The following is a 17,623-nucleotide window of genomic DNA, read 5'->3' as shown; positions in this document are numbered from 1 at the left end:
AAGTGTATTACCTTAAGGAGACAGAATAACTTTAGTAGAATAGGTACTGAAATGTGTTACAAGAAAAAAAAGTTGACTTTGAAGTAGCAAGAGACCTCGATGAAATAAAAACTCCTTCCAGTTGAACTTTGCCTTAATTGCCTACAGAACTTCTGCGAGGTTGCAGAGCATCAGAAAGTACATAAAGCGTTTTCAAGGGATTGAAAAATCATCGTTTCTTCTCTCTGCCCCCCCTCCCCGTTCCCCCCTTTTTTTTTTTTGTTCCCTTGGACAACCCAGGAGGAGCGAAGCGAGGCGAGCCGACACGATGCGGGAGAGGGCCGCGGTGGGGGCACTCTCCGTGGTGCTGATCCTGGCGCTGGGGCTCCCACTAGGAGCCCTGGCCTGCCCACACCCTTGCGCCTGCTACGTCCCCACTGAAGTCCACTGCACGTTTCGATCCTTAGCAGCCGTGCCGGCAAGAATTTCTAAACATGTGGAAAGAATCAATTTTGGGTTTGTATTGCAGTTTATAGCAAACATTTTTACGTTCTTGGTGTGGAATCCTGGAATGCTTCGAACACGTGCGGCATTCCAGGATCTTTGTGTGCACTTTTTAAGTAGAATTGCAGATTGCTGTTACTTCCAGACAATATATTTCAAACATTGCAACTACTGGCATGAAGGGAATTTTAGTGTAAGTTCCATGTTTCAAAAAAAAGTTCCTTTTTTTTTAAAATAAGCATTTTTATGGTGCTGTCAGTTTTTATGCTGTCACTTGTTATTGACAAATAGTACATGCATCTTACAGTGTTTGAAAACTGTATTGATTAAATCTACTATGGGATATTTACTAAATGTTGATTGTTATACCTGATACACAAAAAGGTAGTAGAAGTAAAATTCTCTAACTAGGTAGCATTTTGGACCACAGTGAGAAAGCGTATCCTAAAGCAGTACAGTAAAGAGAAGTTACTCCCATAGGATTTGGAGTTGTTTGTTTGTTTCTCCCAAGGAAATTAACTTTGTTTGTTTTTCCCAAGGAAATTAACTGTGGTAGAAGCAGACATCACTGCTATGGGGGGAGAGAATTCAGGCTCCAAGTCACCTTTCTCTGAGTACTGCCAATTCACATCTATCTATCAGAGTATGAGATAAGAAGGCAGAGTCGAAAAGATGCACGAGCCAGCAGTGTGCAAAGGCTGAAAGCCCAGTGTCCTGGGATGCATCAAGAGAGAGTGCCAGCAGGGAGAGGGAGGTGATTGTTCCCTTACCTCTGCCCTTGTGAGGTCCCATCTGAAGTGCTGTGTCCAGCCAGGCTTGGTACTCCCAACACAAGAAAAATGTGGAGGTGTTTGAATGGTTCTGAAGGAGAACCACAAGGATTTATCAAAGGGCAGGAGCACCTTTCCTGTGAAGAAAAGCTGAGGGAGCTGGGCTTGTTCAACCTGGGAGAAGGCTCAGAAAAGACCTCATTGCAGCCTTCCAGTGCTTGAAGGGAGCTTATTAACAGGAGGAGACTGACTTTGTAAAAAGTTTAACAGTGTTAGGACAAAGGGGAATGGCTTTAAACTAAAAGAGGGGAGATTTAGGAAATTACTCACAGAGTGGCGAGGTAGTGAAACTCATTTCCCAGAAGAGTTCTGAATGTTACGTACCTGGAGGTGCTCAAGGCCAGGTTGTATGGGTCTCTGGGCAGGCTGATCTGGTGCATGGCAGCCCTGCCTATGGCAGGAGATTGGAACCAGATGATCTTGAAGGTCCCTTCCAGCCCAAGCCATTCTATGATTCTGTGACTGCTGACAGGCTGTGTATCCCAAAAGTGCTGTATAGGGCCATTGCATGACATAGCATGGTAAGAAGTTGTAGTCCTCTTCTTCTTGATATCAGAATTATGTCACTGGCTGGCATGAACTCCTTCCACCATTCCAAGGCCTGTAACCTGTGTCTGATGATGCTGAGCGATAGTAGGGGTCTTGATTTATTTTGTCCTCTGTAATTAGATTGTCTATCCTCCAGTAATTTATCCATCTAAAGTCTGATTTTATTCTCATATTCCCAGGTACTCGTAAATTTGTATTGCAGAAATCAATTTTTTTTAAAATTTTCATTCAATTTTTCAGTCATCCCAGAGTCAAATTAGTGGAATTAGTATTGGAGTTAATCACAAATGTCTAATTTTTGCAATTACAAATTGAATTGAATGAATGTCCAATTGGGTAAATCTTAAAACATTTTGTGATGTGAAGGATGTGGGTTTTTTGTTTGTTTGTTTGTTTTTTAGCATGTCTCAGCCTATTTGTTCATGGTCCCTTCTGAGAAAATAAAATTTCATACACAATGACTACTAATTTTGTCTTGACTTGATGAACTTAACGCATGATTCCAAAGAGAGTCATTGAAGCAGATTCATTAAAGGGTGCTTGCCAAAGAAGCTGTAATGCAGACTGGCCAAATTCTATACACCAGAACATGTCTCCAAGCAGCCTTATATGCCTCTTTGTGCAATGAAAGTATTTTGGAGCCTGATGAGTAATCCATGTCCTTGTTTCCCTGGCTCATTACTCTTCTTTGAAGCCTACCTAATGTTACATTTCTTCAAAAATCCTGTTACTGTAGAGTGCATCAAGCTGCCCTCCCCTTTCTTGTCCCACATTGAAAACTATACATCTTCAGTCACCTCTTCTCTATACGTTAACATTCTACAGCAAATTCTTTTCCTAAATTGGTTCAGAAAATCTTAAAAATCTTTTTCTAAGCTTCTAAATTATGTAGGCATTTTGGAAGTTTTATTCTGTTTTGTTTGTTTGTTTTGTCTTTTAATAAAAGTACATTATTTGATGCTGCTACGGTAAAAGTCCTTTTCCATTTTTTGTATTTTCATTGCTGCAGATCACGTTTTCTGAAACAGTCTTCCCTACCTGTTGCATTTCTTTCATTTTTGAGAGGACATTGTAGAATATTTCCATTTTAAGGTGTTATGTATTTGGAATGTAAAAATGATTTGTTTCCTAACTAGAAATAATTTAGGAAAATTTAATTTGTAATATTTAAAGGCGGTTGGTTTTTAGTGGGCTTTTTTTTCTTTTTTCTTTCTTTTCTTTCTTTTTTTTTTTTTTTTTTTTTTTTTTCCCCAGAAGGACTGATTTAAGATAAAGGAGTTTTAGTACGATGGCTGCAGTATAAATTTAAGTGGTTTGTGGTAGGACTAAAAATACCGAAATATTAGTCTGAATTTTTTGTAAATTCAGAATCTTCAGATAGGTAAGATGATGAGAATCTAGAAGTATTCCCTCATCAAAATATTTACATTTCTCTGTGTCTCTTCCCTTCATGCCTAGAAAGAAACTTTTAAAAACAGGAAAAAATCTTTAAAATTGGGTGCTTAATTTGGAGCTTTCATGCCCACATTAGCTTGTATGTCTGATTTTTGTGTCTACACTTGGAAAACTCAAATGCAGAACTAGGCAGCCAAACTTAAGACTTAGGCACTGGCAAATAAAATCTGACTTGTTAGCACAAAGTGAAATCAAATAGTTTTCAAAAGGTAGATTTTCAGTATTACTTCTTACAAAAAGGTTCCTGGGCTCAAATTATATGATTGGAAACTCAGATCCTAGATCTTATGTAATTAATTGATGCAGCCAGTTAATTGTTGCAGCAGTTAAGCACGATGTGACTTCCTGCTTCTCTTGTTGTTTGGGAGATATCCATTTTTAATGTCCTTTTTCCAAGTCTTTATTCATTGATTATTAGATGCTGTTTTGGCAACACTGCAGCCCAGTTTGCCAAGCTCCATAGCATCATGGATTGGATACAAGCCATTAATTTATTACCATTCCATAAACTGAACTGCATGGAAAAACATACTGACAACTATTAGAACTTAAACGCCTATTTGTTACTCCCAGTTTTAAATTAAGACTAAAGTGCCATGAATTGATTTGAAAGAAATCTTAATGTAAACATGAGCTAAGTATACTTGGCCTTATAAAAATGTTTCAGTTACTTCTGGCTCTTTGACAATGTGCTAAGATCCATCCAATTTTTGCTGAAAGTTAGGTTATACTAATTTTACATTGCAGTCCATGATCATTGAATCATTCCAGTTGGAAGGGATCTTAAAAGGTCATCTGTGTGAAATGTAATTGCATTGTGATTTTTTTTCCAGGTTTAACAGTATACAGTCTATATATGAAAACTCCTTTGCAGGACTCACTAAACTGGAATTGCTTATGATTCATGGAAATGACATTCAGAATATACCTAATGGTGCTCTGAAAGATCTCATGTCCCTGCAGGTAATGCTCAGGTCTTCCTAGATTTCCTAAATTCTGACTTATATGAATAACTGAGGACAAAAATAAGCTTTTTCTTTAAAATATCTTTCTTAGAATAAAGGTAACATTCCCCCTGCCCTAAAATATTGGACTCCTGTTAACTTTGCCAATGTCATGCTTATTAATGCCAAATAATATTCAGTTTATTTTCCAGCTTTTGTCCAGCAAATCATTTTTTTAGTGGTGCAAAGGATATTTGAGTATGTGAGGAAAACTTTGGAATGCTTGTTTGGATTTAGATACAAAAACAAAACTAATCTATTTTTTCTTTTTTTTTTCCTTTTTTTTTTTTTTTTTTTTTTTTTTCCTTTTTTTAAGGTTTTCAAAATTAGTTACAATAAATTGAAAGTTATAACTGGCCAAACTCTCCATGGACTTTCAAGTTTAATGAGGCTGCATGTAGACCACAACAGAATCGAGTTTATTCATCCAAATGCTTTTAATGGATTAACTTCTCTGAGACTGGTCCACTTGGAAGGAAATTTACTCCAGCAGCTTCATCCACACACCTTTTCAACATTTATGGTCCTTAATTATTTTAAACTGTCAACAGTAAGACATCTCTACCTATCTGAAAATGCTATTAGCATGTTGCCTGCAGGGATGTTTCAAGGTATGCCACTGCTGGAGAATCTTTACCTTCATGGGAATCCGTGGGCCTGTGACTGCAGCTTACAGTGGCTCCTTGATTGGAATGAAAATTCTGGAGGTAAGAACAAGATTAGAAATGCATTTTCAAGTCATAATATTTAAAAAGTTTTGCGTATGAATAGCTTTGTTATTTCTTGGGTGGCATTTCTTACACGATGCCTATGTGCACTATGTTGTTGGGCAAAGGAAGGAATGCGGGAATCAAGTTTCCAGATTCCTCTGTGAGTCCTTTAACTTTGAGCTATTAACTTTAATGCTGTTATTCATTGGCATTTCTCCATAGACCACAACTTACTTTTCTGAGGGAGGCAGTTTACACCTACAATCCTGCCGCTTTTTCAGAGGAATGTCATTTAGGCTTAGATGTGAGAGAAGTACCAGGCTAGAACAGTTACAGACATATGCAGAAGCAAAACAACAAAAGCAAAAACAAAACAAAACAGTTGTATAATACCTGTAGGTCAGGAACCCATTAAATGTGGGCTTCTTTGAATGCTTGTTTTTCAGTTCAGGTATCTGAGTGCCCCATCTCAGGTTACTAAGTGCTTACTGTGTAGTAGGCCAGAGTGACTAGTGTTACACCACAGCTGTTAAAGATGGAATCATCATTTAATTGCAACTGGAGAGATTTCAGAAGAGTTCTGGAGTGATTTATATAACCGTTTAAAGCATTTGATGATGATGGATCGTGTCATCTTAGAAAGTGTTCATTGCAATTTTGCACTTAGCTGTACTATTAGGAAAATTAGTAGTATTAGCAGTACTTAGCTTTACTTTTAGAAGTGTATGATACTTTAATACATAGTGTAAGAGTCACTGATGGAGCCATAATTGAGGCGTCTGACTGTTACTGTATGTATGTAATAATGTTCTTATATATTCTCCCTTATCAAATAAGTGAGTATATTAAGTGTACTTAAGATGCACTCCAAGTAGTAATGATGAAATATTAGATGGTCTTCTATTCCCTACACAGTGATGACTTGCTACCATTTTTATTCAAGTTGATTATTTTTCTACAATAAACCAACCAGTGATTTTAGGAAAGAGAAGATAATTATTCCATGCCATTTTCATGTGTGACAATTCTTGTATTTTTGTACAACTGTAGCACTAACTTCTGTGGGAATTCTGACAGGAAAACAGCAGTGCTGTTTCAGTGCTCACTTTAAGTATTTCAAATCAGTGTAGCAACTGCTAATAAGGTGACTGTGTGCTAGCCCTGTCATGAAGTATGCTTACTTCATCTTTGAAACATATATGAATGTGCAAGTAATAGACAGCTTCACTTAATTATTACATTTGTAAGAATTTCTCAATAAACCTTATCTTTCAGACTAGCAAAGTATATGTTTTTCTGTTAAAAAATAGGTAATGACATTTTTTATATTCTTTTCACCTTCCAGAATTTTACGTTGTAACTCATTCATTCATCCTTTGTTCCTCAGAAGTATTCAACGTGACACTGATTCCTAGAAAAACTGGAATACAGCATGTGTCCAAATCAGTTATGTAAGGCAACATTTGAAGCTATAGTAAAGTTAAACATAAATACACAACTATTGTTTTCCAGACAAGAGTCTTATTGGCACTGATAGAAGGACTCAAGGCTATCATTTCCTGTTCTAATACTCCTCTGTTTAATCTTCATTTTGTCATTACAGTTTTGTTCTTTGTTTGCAGTTATTTCAGAGATCAGGGAAGAGGTGACATTTTCATTTTTTTCTGCTGTCAAAAGATTGCAAGTGCAGGAACTAAGCAGTATAGTAAATTTAATAGCTACAGGGGAATTTTTTTTTTTTTTTTTTTTTTTTTTTTTTTTTTGTGTGTGTGTGTGTTGCCAGTATAGTACTGTATAGTTCTCCTGTAGCTACTAAAGGTTAAAAACTTCTTCTTTTTTTTTTTTTTTAATGAAAAAAATCTGGCATTTCTCAGGCAAATGGTGCATTTTTGAAAGGTGGGATGACCTAGTCTTCAGACGTCCAAAAGATAGATAAGCAGGTTGTTGTTGTATACATGCAGGCTTTTTTACACAGCATAAATATTTGCAGGCTTCTAAAATGTTGCTCTGGACACGTCAATTTCTAGTCACTTGATTCAGAAGGAACAAATCTAATTTCCAGAACAACAGAGTAACCTGTCATTACAGTCAGAAGAATTTGTGGTTGGTAGGAGAATCAGGCTCATTCAACTGTGAAAACAAAGAGGTAGCATTTAAAAAAAAAACACTGGCTTCTATATGCCACATGTCCATGTGTCATACCATGCTTCCCATGACATCTTACGATCTTGGAAATTCTTTAACTCTGGGACACAATTCTACAGCTTACCCTTGTTTTCTTTTACTTTTTTAGTTTTTTCTTTGCTTACAGGTGTTCTAAAATGCAAAAAGGACAAAGCCTATGAAGGGGGACAGCTCTGTCCTAGGTGCAACAGCCCAAAACAGCTGCAAAAAGAAGATATCCAAAACTTGAAAGAGATTTCCTGTAGGAAACCTATCATTCAGTCCTCACTGAGGCACAATAGCAGCACTCAAGACGAAGAAGATGGTGAGAATTATGAACTCCCTCTGGAAGTGTTTCAGTCTTCTCCATGGAACATTACACTGAATATGACTGATGAGCATGGCAATGTAGTCCATTTGAACTGTGAAATCAAGAAACCAACAGGCTCTACCAAGATTCAGTGGAATCAAATCCAGACTCAGGAGATTGATATAAATGCTACAATATCATTGGATTTTGAATGCCCAATGAATCGAGAGAACTATGAAAAACTGTGGAAGCTGATTGCTTATTATAGTGAAGTGCCTGTCAAATTAGAAAGGGAACTTATGCTCAGCAATGAGCCTAAAGTAAGCTACCGGTACAAGCAAGGCTCAGACTATGATGCTCTTTATTACACAGGTGTAAAAGCTCAAATACTGGCTGAGCCTTCCTGGGTGATGCAACCTCTTATAAATATCCAATTAAACAGGCGCCAGAGTACAGGGAAAAAAGTGGTGCTATCTTTTTTTACTGTGTTTTCTCAGGCAATTCATACCAAAGACATGAGGCAGCAGAGAAGCTGGGTAATGATAGAACAAAATCAAAGCATGAGGAAAGCACAGAGTGTGGTAGAAGGGTCAGAATGTCAGCTGAACTGCAACGTGAAAGCCTCTGAGCGTCCTTTCATTCAGTGGCTCTTTCCAGATGGGACAAAACTGCAGGCACCGTTTAATCAAAAGGACAGCAGATTTTCCATTCTCACTAGTGGTCAACTAGTCATCAAACCAGTGAGTTACACTGATGCTGGCTTGTATCACTGCATTGCCCAAGTGAGAGATGATGTGGATATTATGGCTTACAGGCTTCTAGTGCAGCCTCCTGCTATTCAAGTAGCTGACTCAGATATAGTGAGAGTTGAAAAAAATGTTGGAGATCCCATAGTTTTGCCTTGCAGTGCAATTGCCAGCCCAGAGGCACAATTGAGCTGGATTCTTCCAAACAGCCAGGTACTTAATGTTTTGTCAAACTCTTCAAAAGGATATGTGATGGACAATGGTACTTTGCTTATTCCAAAAAGCCACGTCAGTGACAGTGGCCATTACAGATGTGTGGCTGTCAATCAGCAGGGATCAGATCAGTTTACTGTAAGAGTGACAGTAAATAAAATGGTGTCTGACAGGTCATTTAAAAGGATAAAACTGAAAAAACGCACAGGCTCGAAAAGCTCATCAAAAACAAGAGGGCGGGTCATAGATGATGGAGAAGGATCAGGCACAGGAGGGGTTGATGAATTCCCACGAAGAAAGAACCACCTGAAGGACAGGGAGATATCCTTTAAACAAAAAAGTGACCAGATGCTAGAGGCTCAAATTAAAAAGGGGAAGAAAGGCAGAAGGAAAATGAAAATTTGGAAAGGCACTGATAGAACCCAAGACAGCAATGTTGCAGAAGGCCGAAGGGCATTTGAATCTCGAAGGAGAATTAATATGGCAAGCAAACAGATTAATCCACAGCACTGGGCTGACATTTTGGCAAAGGTCCGTGGGAAGAACCTTCCTAGAACTACAACAGCTACAGCCATTTTGTTAACAACTGCACTGCCATCAGATGTGCAGGAAACTACTCCTGTCCCTCGTCCAGTAGCCATCCCTCTGCCTCCAGAGACAACAGCTGACGTAATTGATTCTTCTGCTGATGCATCACCACTGGGAGAAAATGAGCCGTTCTCAGTCACTGTTTCCCACAGCAGTAAAACATTTTCAACTTGGTCCACAATAATAGGGCTAGAAACTGAGCACTTCTATGACCAAAGAATTTTAAAAACACCTGCAAGTGTACACTCTGTTGAAATCCCTGTATCGAGTCCTGTCCTTGCAACAGTGCAACCCCAAGGCCAGCAGCATCAGGATGGCAGGGCTGATTCTTCAGTTGTAGTCACAGAAAATACTCATGCTGTCACTGTAGAATCTTTGACCAAAGAAACAGTGACCAACTATCTTAATATTCAGAGTAATTCATTCACAGTGGAACGTGTAGATGCAACTGTATCTTCTAAGTCAGAGGAAAATTCTGCTTTTGCTGAGCTACCACTTGATGCTTCTGTCCTAGCTGAATCTCAGACTGTAGATCTTTATAATGTCTTGGAGAGAAATGAGAGATTAAATGAAGTGGATCAAAGGAGTGTTGGCAGTATAAGTTTAGCACCTTCTCAGCTGTATGACATCCCTGCAGATTCTGTAGGTTCCACTATCATTTCTTCATCTGTTACAGTAAAAAGCAATGACTTCATACATGTACACAGAGATGGATCCACTGGTCAGACAAAAATAGCAGATTTAAGTACAACTTCTCCAGCTGTTATATCCATCAAAGTCCAGAGCAAGGAAGAATCAGAGACCCACAGAAGTACAGTGACTCAAGAAAGCATGTCCAGCACTTACACAGAAAGTATTCAGGGAAGAGAACAGAGAAACCTGTCTACTCCAAAAACAGATTCCACATTTGTTTCACCAAGCACCAAGAATGTTTCTTACAAAAAAAAAGAGGAGATAACTGCTGCTTCCATCAGCAAATTGACTGCTGCCACAACATCAACACCCTATAGGAAAACAACACCTTCACTAGTTACTCAGCATGCTAGGAAAAGGCCTTATGGGAGAAGGAGGCTGAGACCAAATAGAATCCGCCAAAGAACAAAACATTTCCCCCGTGTTGTTTTAACTACAGAGGCAATGCCTAACATTCCAAGAACGTCTAAAGTTGAAGCTGTGACCCAGGCTTCCTCTACAGTACTTCAAAGTCCTGATCTTAAAAGCAGTGTCAAAATACAGGCTAAGGAAGAGGAGCATAGGGAAATCACTCCTTCACTAGTAACTGATCCTGATGTATTAGAGAAAATGACCAAAACCAAAGAGGTGGTCACAGCTTCTTTCTTTAGGCCTACTACTTCTCAACCTGAAAGAAAATATGTGACACACTCTACTCCTGAAACCTTGGTACTTCCAGTGACTGAACCCATCACAATTTTGTCATCATATGTTGCACATAACACAGTTCCCACAAAAGAGTCAAGTGCACCTCAGAAACCAGAGCAAAATAAAGTGCCAACATTTGACTCATTAGAGAATGTATCTGAAGAGAGGAGCCTTAAAGCAGATCCTGAAGCTCCAGATAGTGAGGCAGAACCATCAAGTACAACTACCTCTGAGTATAGGAGCAGCTTGGTATCATCTACGAAATCCAGTTACCCAGAATCTCAGGAAGAGACCATTGCTTTTCACTCAGATGTTGTGGCTAATGAAGCTACTGCTGGAACATTCCAGCCGATGTATCCTACTGTGACAGATTTAAGTACTCCTTCTGACACACTGGAAGTTCTTGAAGATGTCTCAGATTCAGAGGAGTTATGGAAGCCCACAGTAGTTTTAAAAACACCAGCAATAACGGAGACACCCCCGCAACAAGAAATGATGTCCTCCTCCTTCAGCACAGTGGAAACTCAAACTTTTCCACATACAGAAACAGAAATGTCTATTGTGTCTCATGCTGGGGCAAAATCATCTTCCATGGATAAGGAGGAAACAGTATCAAATGTATTTCATCACGATCCCACTTTGCAGACATCTGAAAAACCTCAGACTACACACTATGTCCTTATTCCATTTACAAAACCTCCTACTCTTCCTCCCCCCATCTCAAGCACTTTACGTCATTCTCTTCATTATACTTCCAAAGCCAGTAATGCCTTCAATCAGGAAAGGTTGCCAGCAGTAAAACAAGTTGAAGCAGAAAGTGAAAGAACGGTGGTGAGCTCAAGACTGAATGTACGCCCTACTCCCTTCTCTAGTCAAAACAGGATTAGCATACAGTCTAAAGAGGAGCAGTTCAAAGAGATGTACAGTAGCAGGTCAAATAACAGTATATTGCTAAATCCAAACCTTCCCCATCCACCCACTGGAATGATACCAAGCCTAAATCAAAGACTGCCAGTTGTGCCTCCAAGACATGTTCCAGTAAGAGGCACAGTGAAGCCTCCATATGTTGTAACACAAAGTTCATTTCGTTATTTTATGACACATCAGCCTCTTCACTACACAAACAAACCAGAGATAACGGCATATGCAGCAAACACCATCCAGGACAAAAAATCTTCTGCCTCTGAGAGAGAGACAACTACCCCAACACAAGCTACTCCATTTCACAGAACAAATATATTCCCTACAAGCAAGTTTAGTAATCATGGTCAGAATAGATACAATATTAATTCAAGATTTTTTGGTAGCAACTATGTTCCAGATAACAGAGGCACGGCAGGGAGACTACCAAATCAAGAGATACCCTACTATCCCAGTTCCAGAGTGCCGTTCCTGTTCAACAGAACAAGGATTTTACCTCACTTGGGTATACATCCTAAACCTGTGGTCCCTGGTCAACCAGTCCCAAAAGACACAAATGAGAAGAAGGTTGCCCAGGTCTCCCCTCCTCAGATTACAGTGCAGAAAGTTACAGCTGTTCCAGTGCCTTCATATACCACAACCACCACATCACCACCAGCAGTGATTTTGAAGATAACCCCTCCATCCTTTTTCTCTCAGAGCAGAAGACCCCAGATATCCACTACAGTTCAGCCTCTTCAGCCTCTTAAAAATGCCCACCATCACCAAAAAGTTCCATCTATGCCTTATGTGGGAGGCATTACATCACACAATTTATCTATAATTCAATCTTCAAGCAATTTCAGGACACCTGGAGAAAGACCTAAAATTATCACAAAAGGATCTCAGAGCATATCTGTCCTTGCTGAAACAGATGCTCTTATCCCTTGTGATGCAGTGGGGGAACCAAAGCCTTTTATTACTTGGACAAAAGTCTCTACAGGTGAGACAGATGAAAAAGTTTTCTTCTACGCAGTTTTAACAGTACTAATACTTGGGATTTTACATAGAAATGCAACATAATTACAGGGATAGTCCAAAACAAAGAACAAACACTGAATATTTTGTCTGTATCAGTACTGATAAAATGTGATTAATTGCAAGCAATAGTTACAGATAAAAGTAAGTTAGCAGTACTTCTTGTAGTAAAATGAAAGCTCTAGCATTTAATTAATTTATTTTTTGAAGGAGGAATAGCAACCAAAAGATTATTCACAGCAGTTGAACTTACTAGAAAGCTTGTGAATAACTGTTAGCTTTGCCACCTTAAATAATGCTGTATGTATTATCTCCATAAACAAAAGAGAAATTTTCTGAAGTTCTAAAGTAAAGCACAGAGCATGTAAAGGTTCCCATACTGCATGTACTTGCAAGCTAGTGTGCTTAGATTTGAACTAGAAACAGACTGTGGACAGTATCAGAAGATGTCATGTGATCCATATGAAGTTGTAGTTGGTGTTAAGTAGTTCTGTTGTCTTCCATAAGGCTTCTTTAGTGCGGGAAAGCATGTCTAAAAAACCAACCCTTTGCCTATTTCTTTCCTCTTAATTTCTTAGGAGCTCTAATGACAGCCAACACCAGGTTACAAAGGTTTGAAGTCTTGAAAAACGGTACCTTCCTTATCCGAAATGCTCAGCTTCAGGATCGTGGACAGTATTTGTGCACAGCTCAGAACCTGCACGGCGTAGATAAAATGATTTCTGTGCTCACAGTTGTAGCCCATCAGCCCAAAATTTTACTTTCCCGCTACCAAGATGTCACTGTCTATTTTGGAGATACCATAGCAATGGAATGTCAGGCTAGTGGGACTCCAAGTCCACACATTTCATGGATTTTCCCAGACAGGAAGATTTTGCAGACAGTCACTACTACAGAAAGCAGGATAATGCTTCATGAAAATCGAACCTTATCTATCAAGCAAGCAACATTTTCAGACCGGGGAGTGTACAAATGCATAGCTAGCAATGCTGCAGGAGCTGACAGCATAGCAGTGAGGCTCCACATTGCAGCCTTACCCCCCATCATTCAACAGGATAAGCAAGAGAACATTTCTTTGCCCCTTGGTAGCAGTATTAATATCCACTGCACTGCCAAAGCAGCACCTTCGCCCAGCATCCGTTGGGTGCTCTTCGATGGCACACAAATTCGACCTTCCCAGTTTGTCAATGGAAATTTATTTGTTTTTCCCAATGGAACTCTTTATATTCGCAATGTCTCCCCCAAGGACAGTGGGGTCTACGAGTGTATTGCCGCCAACATGGTGGGAGCTGCCAGGAGAATAATACAACTTCATGTGAAGAAACAAGCATCTAATGCTAAGATCACTGGGAGCTCTCCTCAGAGGACAGATGTAACGTATGGCAGTATCCTGCATTTGGACTGTAGTGCTTCTGGTGACCCGTGGCCTCGGATACTATGGAGGTTACCTTCCAAAAGGATGATTGATTCCCTACACAGGTAAATTACTATTTCAGGTGTTGAAACTAAATTAGAATTGAACAAACATTAAGAGAACTCGTATCTGCTGAAGCTTCACTCTTGCCTTCTGTGAGTTTTGAATTAGAGCTAAAACCATTAAGGAAGAATTTGAAATTACATCAAAAGATGGTCAAGTTGTAATGTAATAGCATAACTTTCCTGAAAACAGCAGTACTCTTGAAAAGAAGGCTTCAGGTGTTGAGAATAATTTGCCACTATTTGTGTCTGTAAATGTAGCAAGAAGTCCAGCGCCAAAAAGTCTTGTTTCAGTGAGTATGAGAGTATATTTAGAGTTTGCATAGATCCATACTTCCCCTAGAAGAACTGGGATCACTATTTTTCACTTCTACTTGTATTTATCATTATACACTATAAAAATGGGACAAAGAAATTAAGTAATCATGAACATTTTAACATTAGATAAATTAATGTTACCTTACTTAGATGTTACCATGCTTAAAATAATACCTTCTCTAACATTCATTATATCAAGTAAAATATTGATTCTCCAAAACAAGAAAACTGTCCTTAGATTTTGCTGAAAACACAGTTTCTACTCTATAAATTCTCTTTGAGCACTGTATACAAGAAATATACTGAAATTTAAATAACACAGTTACCAACAGCTTTCTTAATAGTGGAATGTAGTCAGCATATTTTCATTGGGCAAACAGTGTATTTGAGTAATCTACAAATAGTACAAAATCCAGAATTATTGGTTTCTTTTCTCTTCTATGATCTTCAGTTTATATAGCACATCTTCACATTGGGGAGAAAAGTGTGAATCTACTGAGGAAATTATTTCTGGACACAATGCACCAATTCCATAGCGCACTGGAAAGTAATAACAGCCTTTTAGCACATGTAATTTTTTTTTGCCATGTTTTGACGTTTAGATCATTAACAAAATTAACACTGTAGAAGCTACCTACTCTGTATTATTGAGTCTGAACATTTTGCCTGAGATTTTCTGAGGGTTAAAAATGTTGAACCTAAGGCCAGAGGAAGTAGCTCATCTTGATTTGTTTTTAACTGAGTACTGAAGTATCAGACTCCATAGTTACATTCCATATAGGTTTGGATGGAGTATATCATTCAGACACGACGTGTTAGAGAATTCAGCGTATGTAGTCAGAGGATTCAAAATAAAGGAATAATATTAAAGTCACTACACAAAGCAGGGTATAATTGTTTGGTTATGAGTCAGTGGAATTATTTTTTTCCATTTTCTTTTTCATGTGACTGTCTTGGATATTTCAGATCACCTAGTTGTCTTAACAACAGCTTTGCTCCTATGTTTCCATATTGTTGGATTGTTGTTTTTCCCCAGGTTACACTCAGTAATTACTAAAATGTGATTTTGCAACTCATATCCTCTTTTCTTTCCTTACAGTAACTTGGAGACTAGAATCAAAGTATTCAGCAATGGGACTTTGGTTGTCCATTCAGTTACAGATAAAGATGCAGGAGATTATTTGTGTGTGGCTCGCAATAAGATTGGGGATGACTATGTGGTCCTCAAAGTGAATGTGATGATGAAACCTGCAAAAATAGAGCACAAGAATGAGAATAACCACAAGGTCAAGTATGGAGGTGACCTAAAAGTTGACTGTGTAGCTACTGGTCTACCAAATCCTGAGATCTCCTGGGGTCTGCCAGATGGCAGCATGATCAATACCTTCATGCAGTCAGATGACAGTGGCAGCCGGACAAAGCGATATGTGGTCTTCAATAATGGAACCTTGTATTTCAATGATGTTGGACTGAGAGAGGAAGGGGACTACACCTGCTATGCTGAGAACCAAATTGGGAAGGATGAGATGAAAGTAAGGGTCAAAGTAGTGGCTGAACCTGCAACTATCCGGAACAAAACCTATGTCATTATTAATGTACCCTATGGTGATGTTGTCACAGTAGCATGTGAAGCCAAAGGAGAACCTACACCCAAAGTAACTTGGCTTTCCCCAACCAACAGGCCCATTCCTACTCTATCTGAAAAATACCAGGTATATAGGGATGGCACTCTTCTCATCCAAAAGGCGCAAAGATCTGACAGTGGTAACTATACTTGTGTAGTGCGGAACAGTGCTGGAGAAGATCGGAAAGTAGTGTGGATCCATGTCAATGTTCAACCTCCCAGAATCAACGGGCATCTCAATGCAATAACATCTGTAAGGGAGACAGCCATCAGGGACAGCAGGAAGCTTATTGACTGCAAAGCTGAAGGCATTCCAGCTCCACGGGTCCTGTGGGCTTTTCCAGAAGGAGTAATCCTGCCAGCCCCCTACTATGGAAACAGGATCACTGTGCATCGCAATGGTACTTTGGACATCAGAGGGGTGAGGCAGACAGATGCAGTGCAGCTTGTATGCATTGGGCGGAATGAAGGAGGTGAAGCGAGACTGATTGTACAGCTTGTCATCACAGACCATTTGGAGAAACCTTCCTTCAGGGACCCTGTCAATGAAAGGATCACTGCCATTGCTGGGCACAGTATCAATCTGAACTGCTCAGTCCAGGGGTACCCTGAGCCCACCACAAGCTGGATCCTTCCCAATGGCACGGAAGTGCTGAGTGGCAACCGTCTGCACAGATTTTACCATAAGCGGGATGGAATCTTACACATCAGTGGTCTTTCCACAGGGGATGCTGGGACCTACCGCTGTACAGCTAGAAACCCAGGTGGTTACGTGGAACGGATAGTCTTCCTGAAGGTGGGACTCAGGCCAGAAATCAGCAATCAGTATAACAACCTGGTGAGCATCATCAATGGAGAAACTCTGCAGCTCCATTGCATCACCCAGCCAAACCAGCGGGCGCAGATCTCCTGGACACTGCCCAATGGGATGGTCCTGGATGCTCCCCAGGCTGTGGGTCGCTTCTCCCTCCTGGAGAATGGCTCACTGACAGTGCGTGAAGCTTCTGTTTTTGACAGGGGCACTTACCTGTGCAAGGTGTCCAGTGACTACGGCACTTCTATTATGAACGTGCCTGTCATTGTGATAGCCTATCCCCCTCGGATTACTAGTGAGCCAGCACCTGTGATCTATGCCAGGCCTGGAAATTCAGTAAAACTGAACTGTATGGCCATTGGGATTCCTAAAGCAGAAATAACATGGGAGCTTCCAGACAAATCTCATCTGACAACAGGAGCTCAATCCCGTCTGTATGGAAACAAATTCCTCCACCCTCAGGGGTCATTAGTCATCCAGCAGTCTTCTCAAAGGGATGCAGGCTTCTATAAATGCACTGCTAAAAATATACTAGGCAGTGATTCGAAAACAACTTACATACACATATTCTAATGCTAAAACAAATGCCTTTGGCTCAGTGCTAGAGTTCCAGTCACTGCCAGCAAGGAAAGTACTGTTTGCAACAAAGCCAGAAAGACTGATGGCAGAAAAAAAAAAAAAAAAAAATTTGTTTTCATGCAAAGTGCATTGCTTTTGTACTCAACATAATAGTACTTCCCTGCAATAGAAGAAGGCAGTAGATGTATCTAAATTAACACATTGGAAAAGGTCTTTAAATTGTTAAGACAATGTGATGTGTTTTTTCATGCTACCCAGTAGCATTTGAGACCTGAAGTATTCTGTTTTTGTCAATAGTCCAAAGCTATTCCGTGTTTTAACAAGCACCTTAAAAGCACCAAAGAAGTATTAACTGCTAATAAGTGAGCTGCAGTGATAGAAGTGCTCTAGTATTTTGGAAAAACAGACTTTTCCCCTGCAGCGCTTTTACATAATCTAGTCTT

At 39.5% G+C, this 17,623-nt stretch overlaps 1 protein-coding gene across 1 annotated transcript; it reads left to right on the top strand.

The window, feature by feature from the left end:
- Positions 1-277: 277 nt before the first annotated feature.
- MXRA5 (matrix remodeling associated 5) lies at positions 278-17,268 on the top strand. The gene is made up of 6 exons (XM_042867670.1): positions 278-495; positions 4,151-4,280; positions 4,638-5,028; positions 7,343-12,334; positions 12,948-13,848; positions 15,263-17,268. Exons 1-6 carry the CDS (start codon positions 308-310, stop codon positions 17,172-17,174), a joined length of 8,514 nt encoding a protein of 2,837 aa, XP_042723604.1. The 5' UTR covers positions 278-307; the 3' UTR covers positions 17,175-17,268.
- Positions 17,269-17,623: the final 355 nt, after the last annotated feature.

This window comes from Lagopus leucura, unplaced genomic scaffold (assembly GCF_019238085.1).
Source record: "Lagopus leucura isolate 7727_CA_CO unplaced genomic scaffold, USGS_WTPT01 Super-Scaffold_100001, whole genome shotgun sequence".
Classification (NCBI taxonomy): Eukaryota; Metazoa; Chordata; class Aves; order Galliformes; family Phasianidae; genus Lagopus; species Lagopus leucura.
This window is presented reverse-complemented; position numbering and strand designations above follow the sequence as displayed.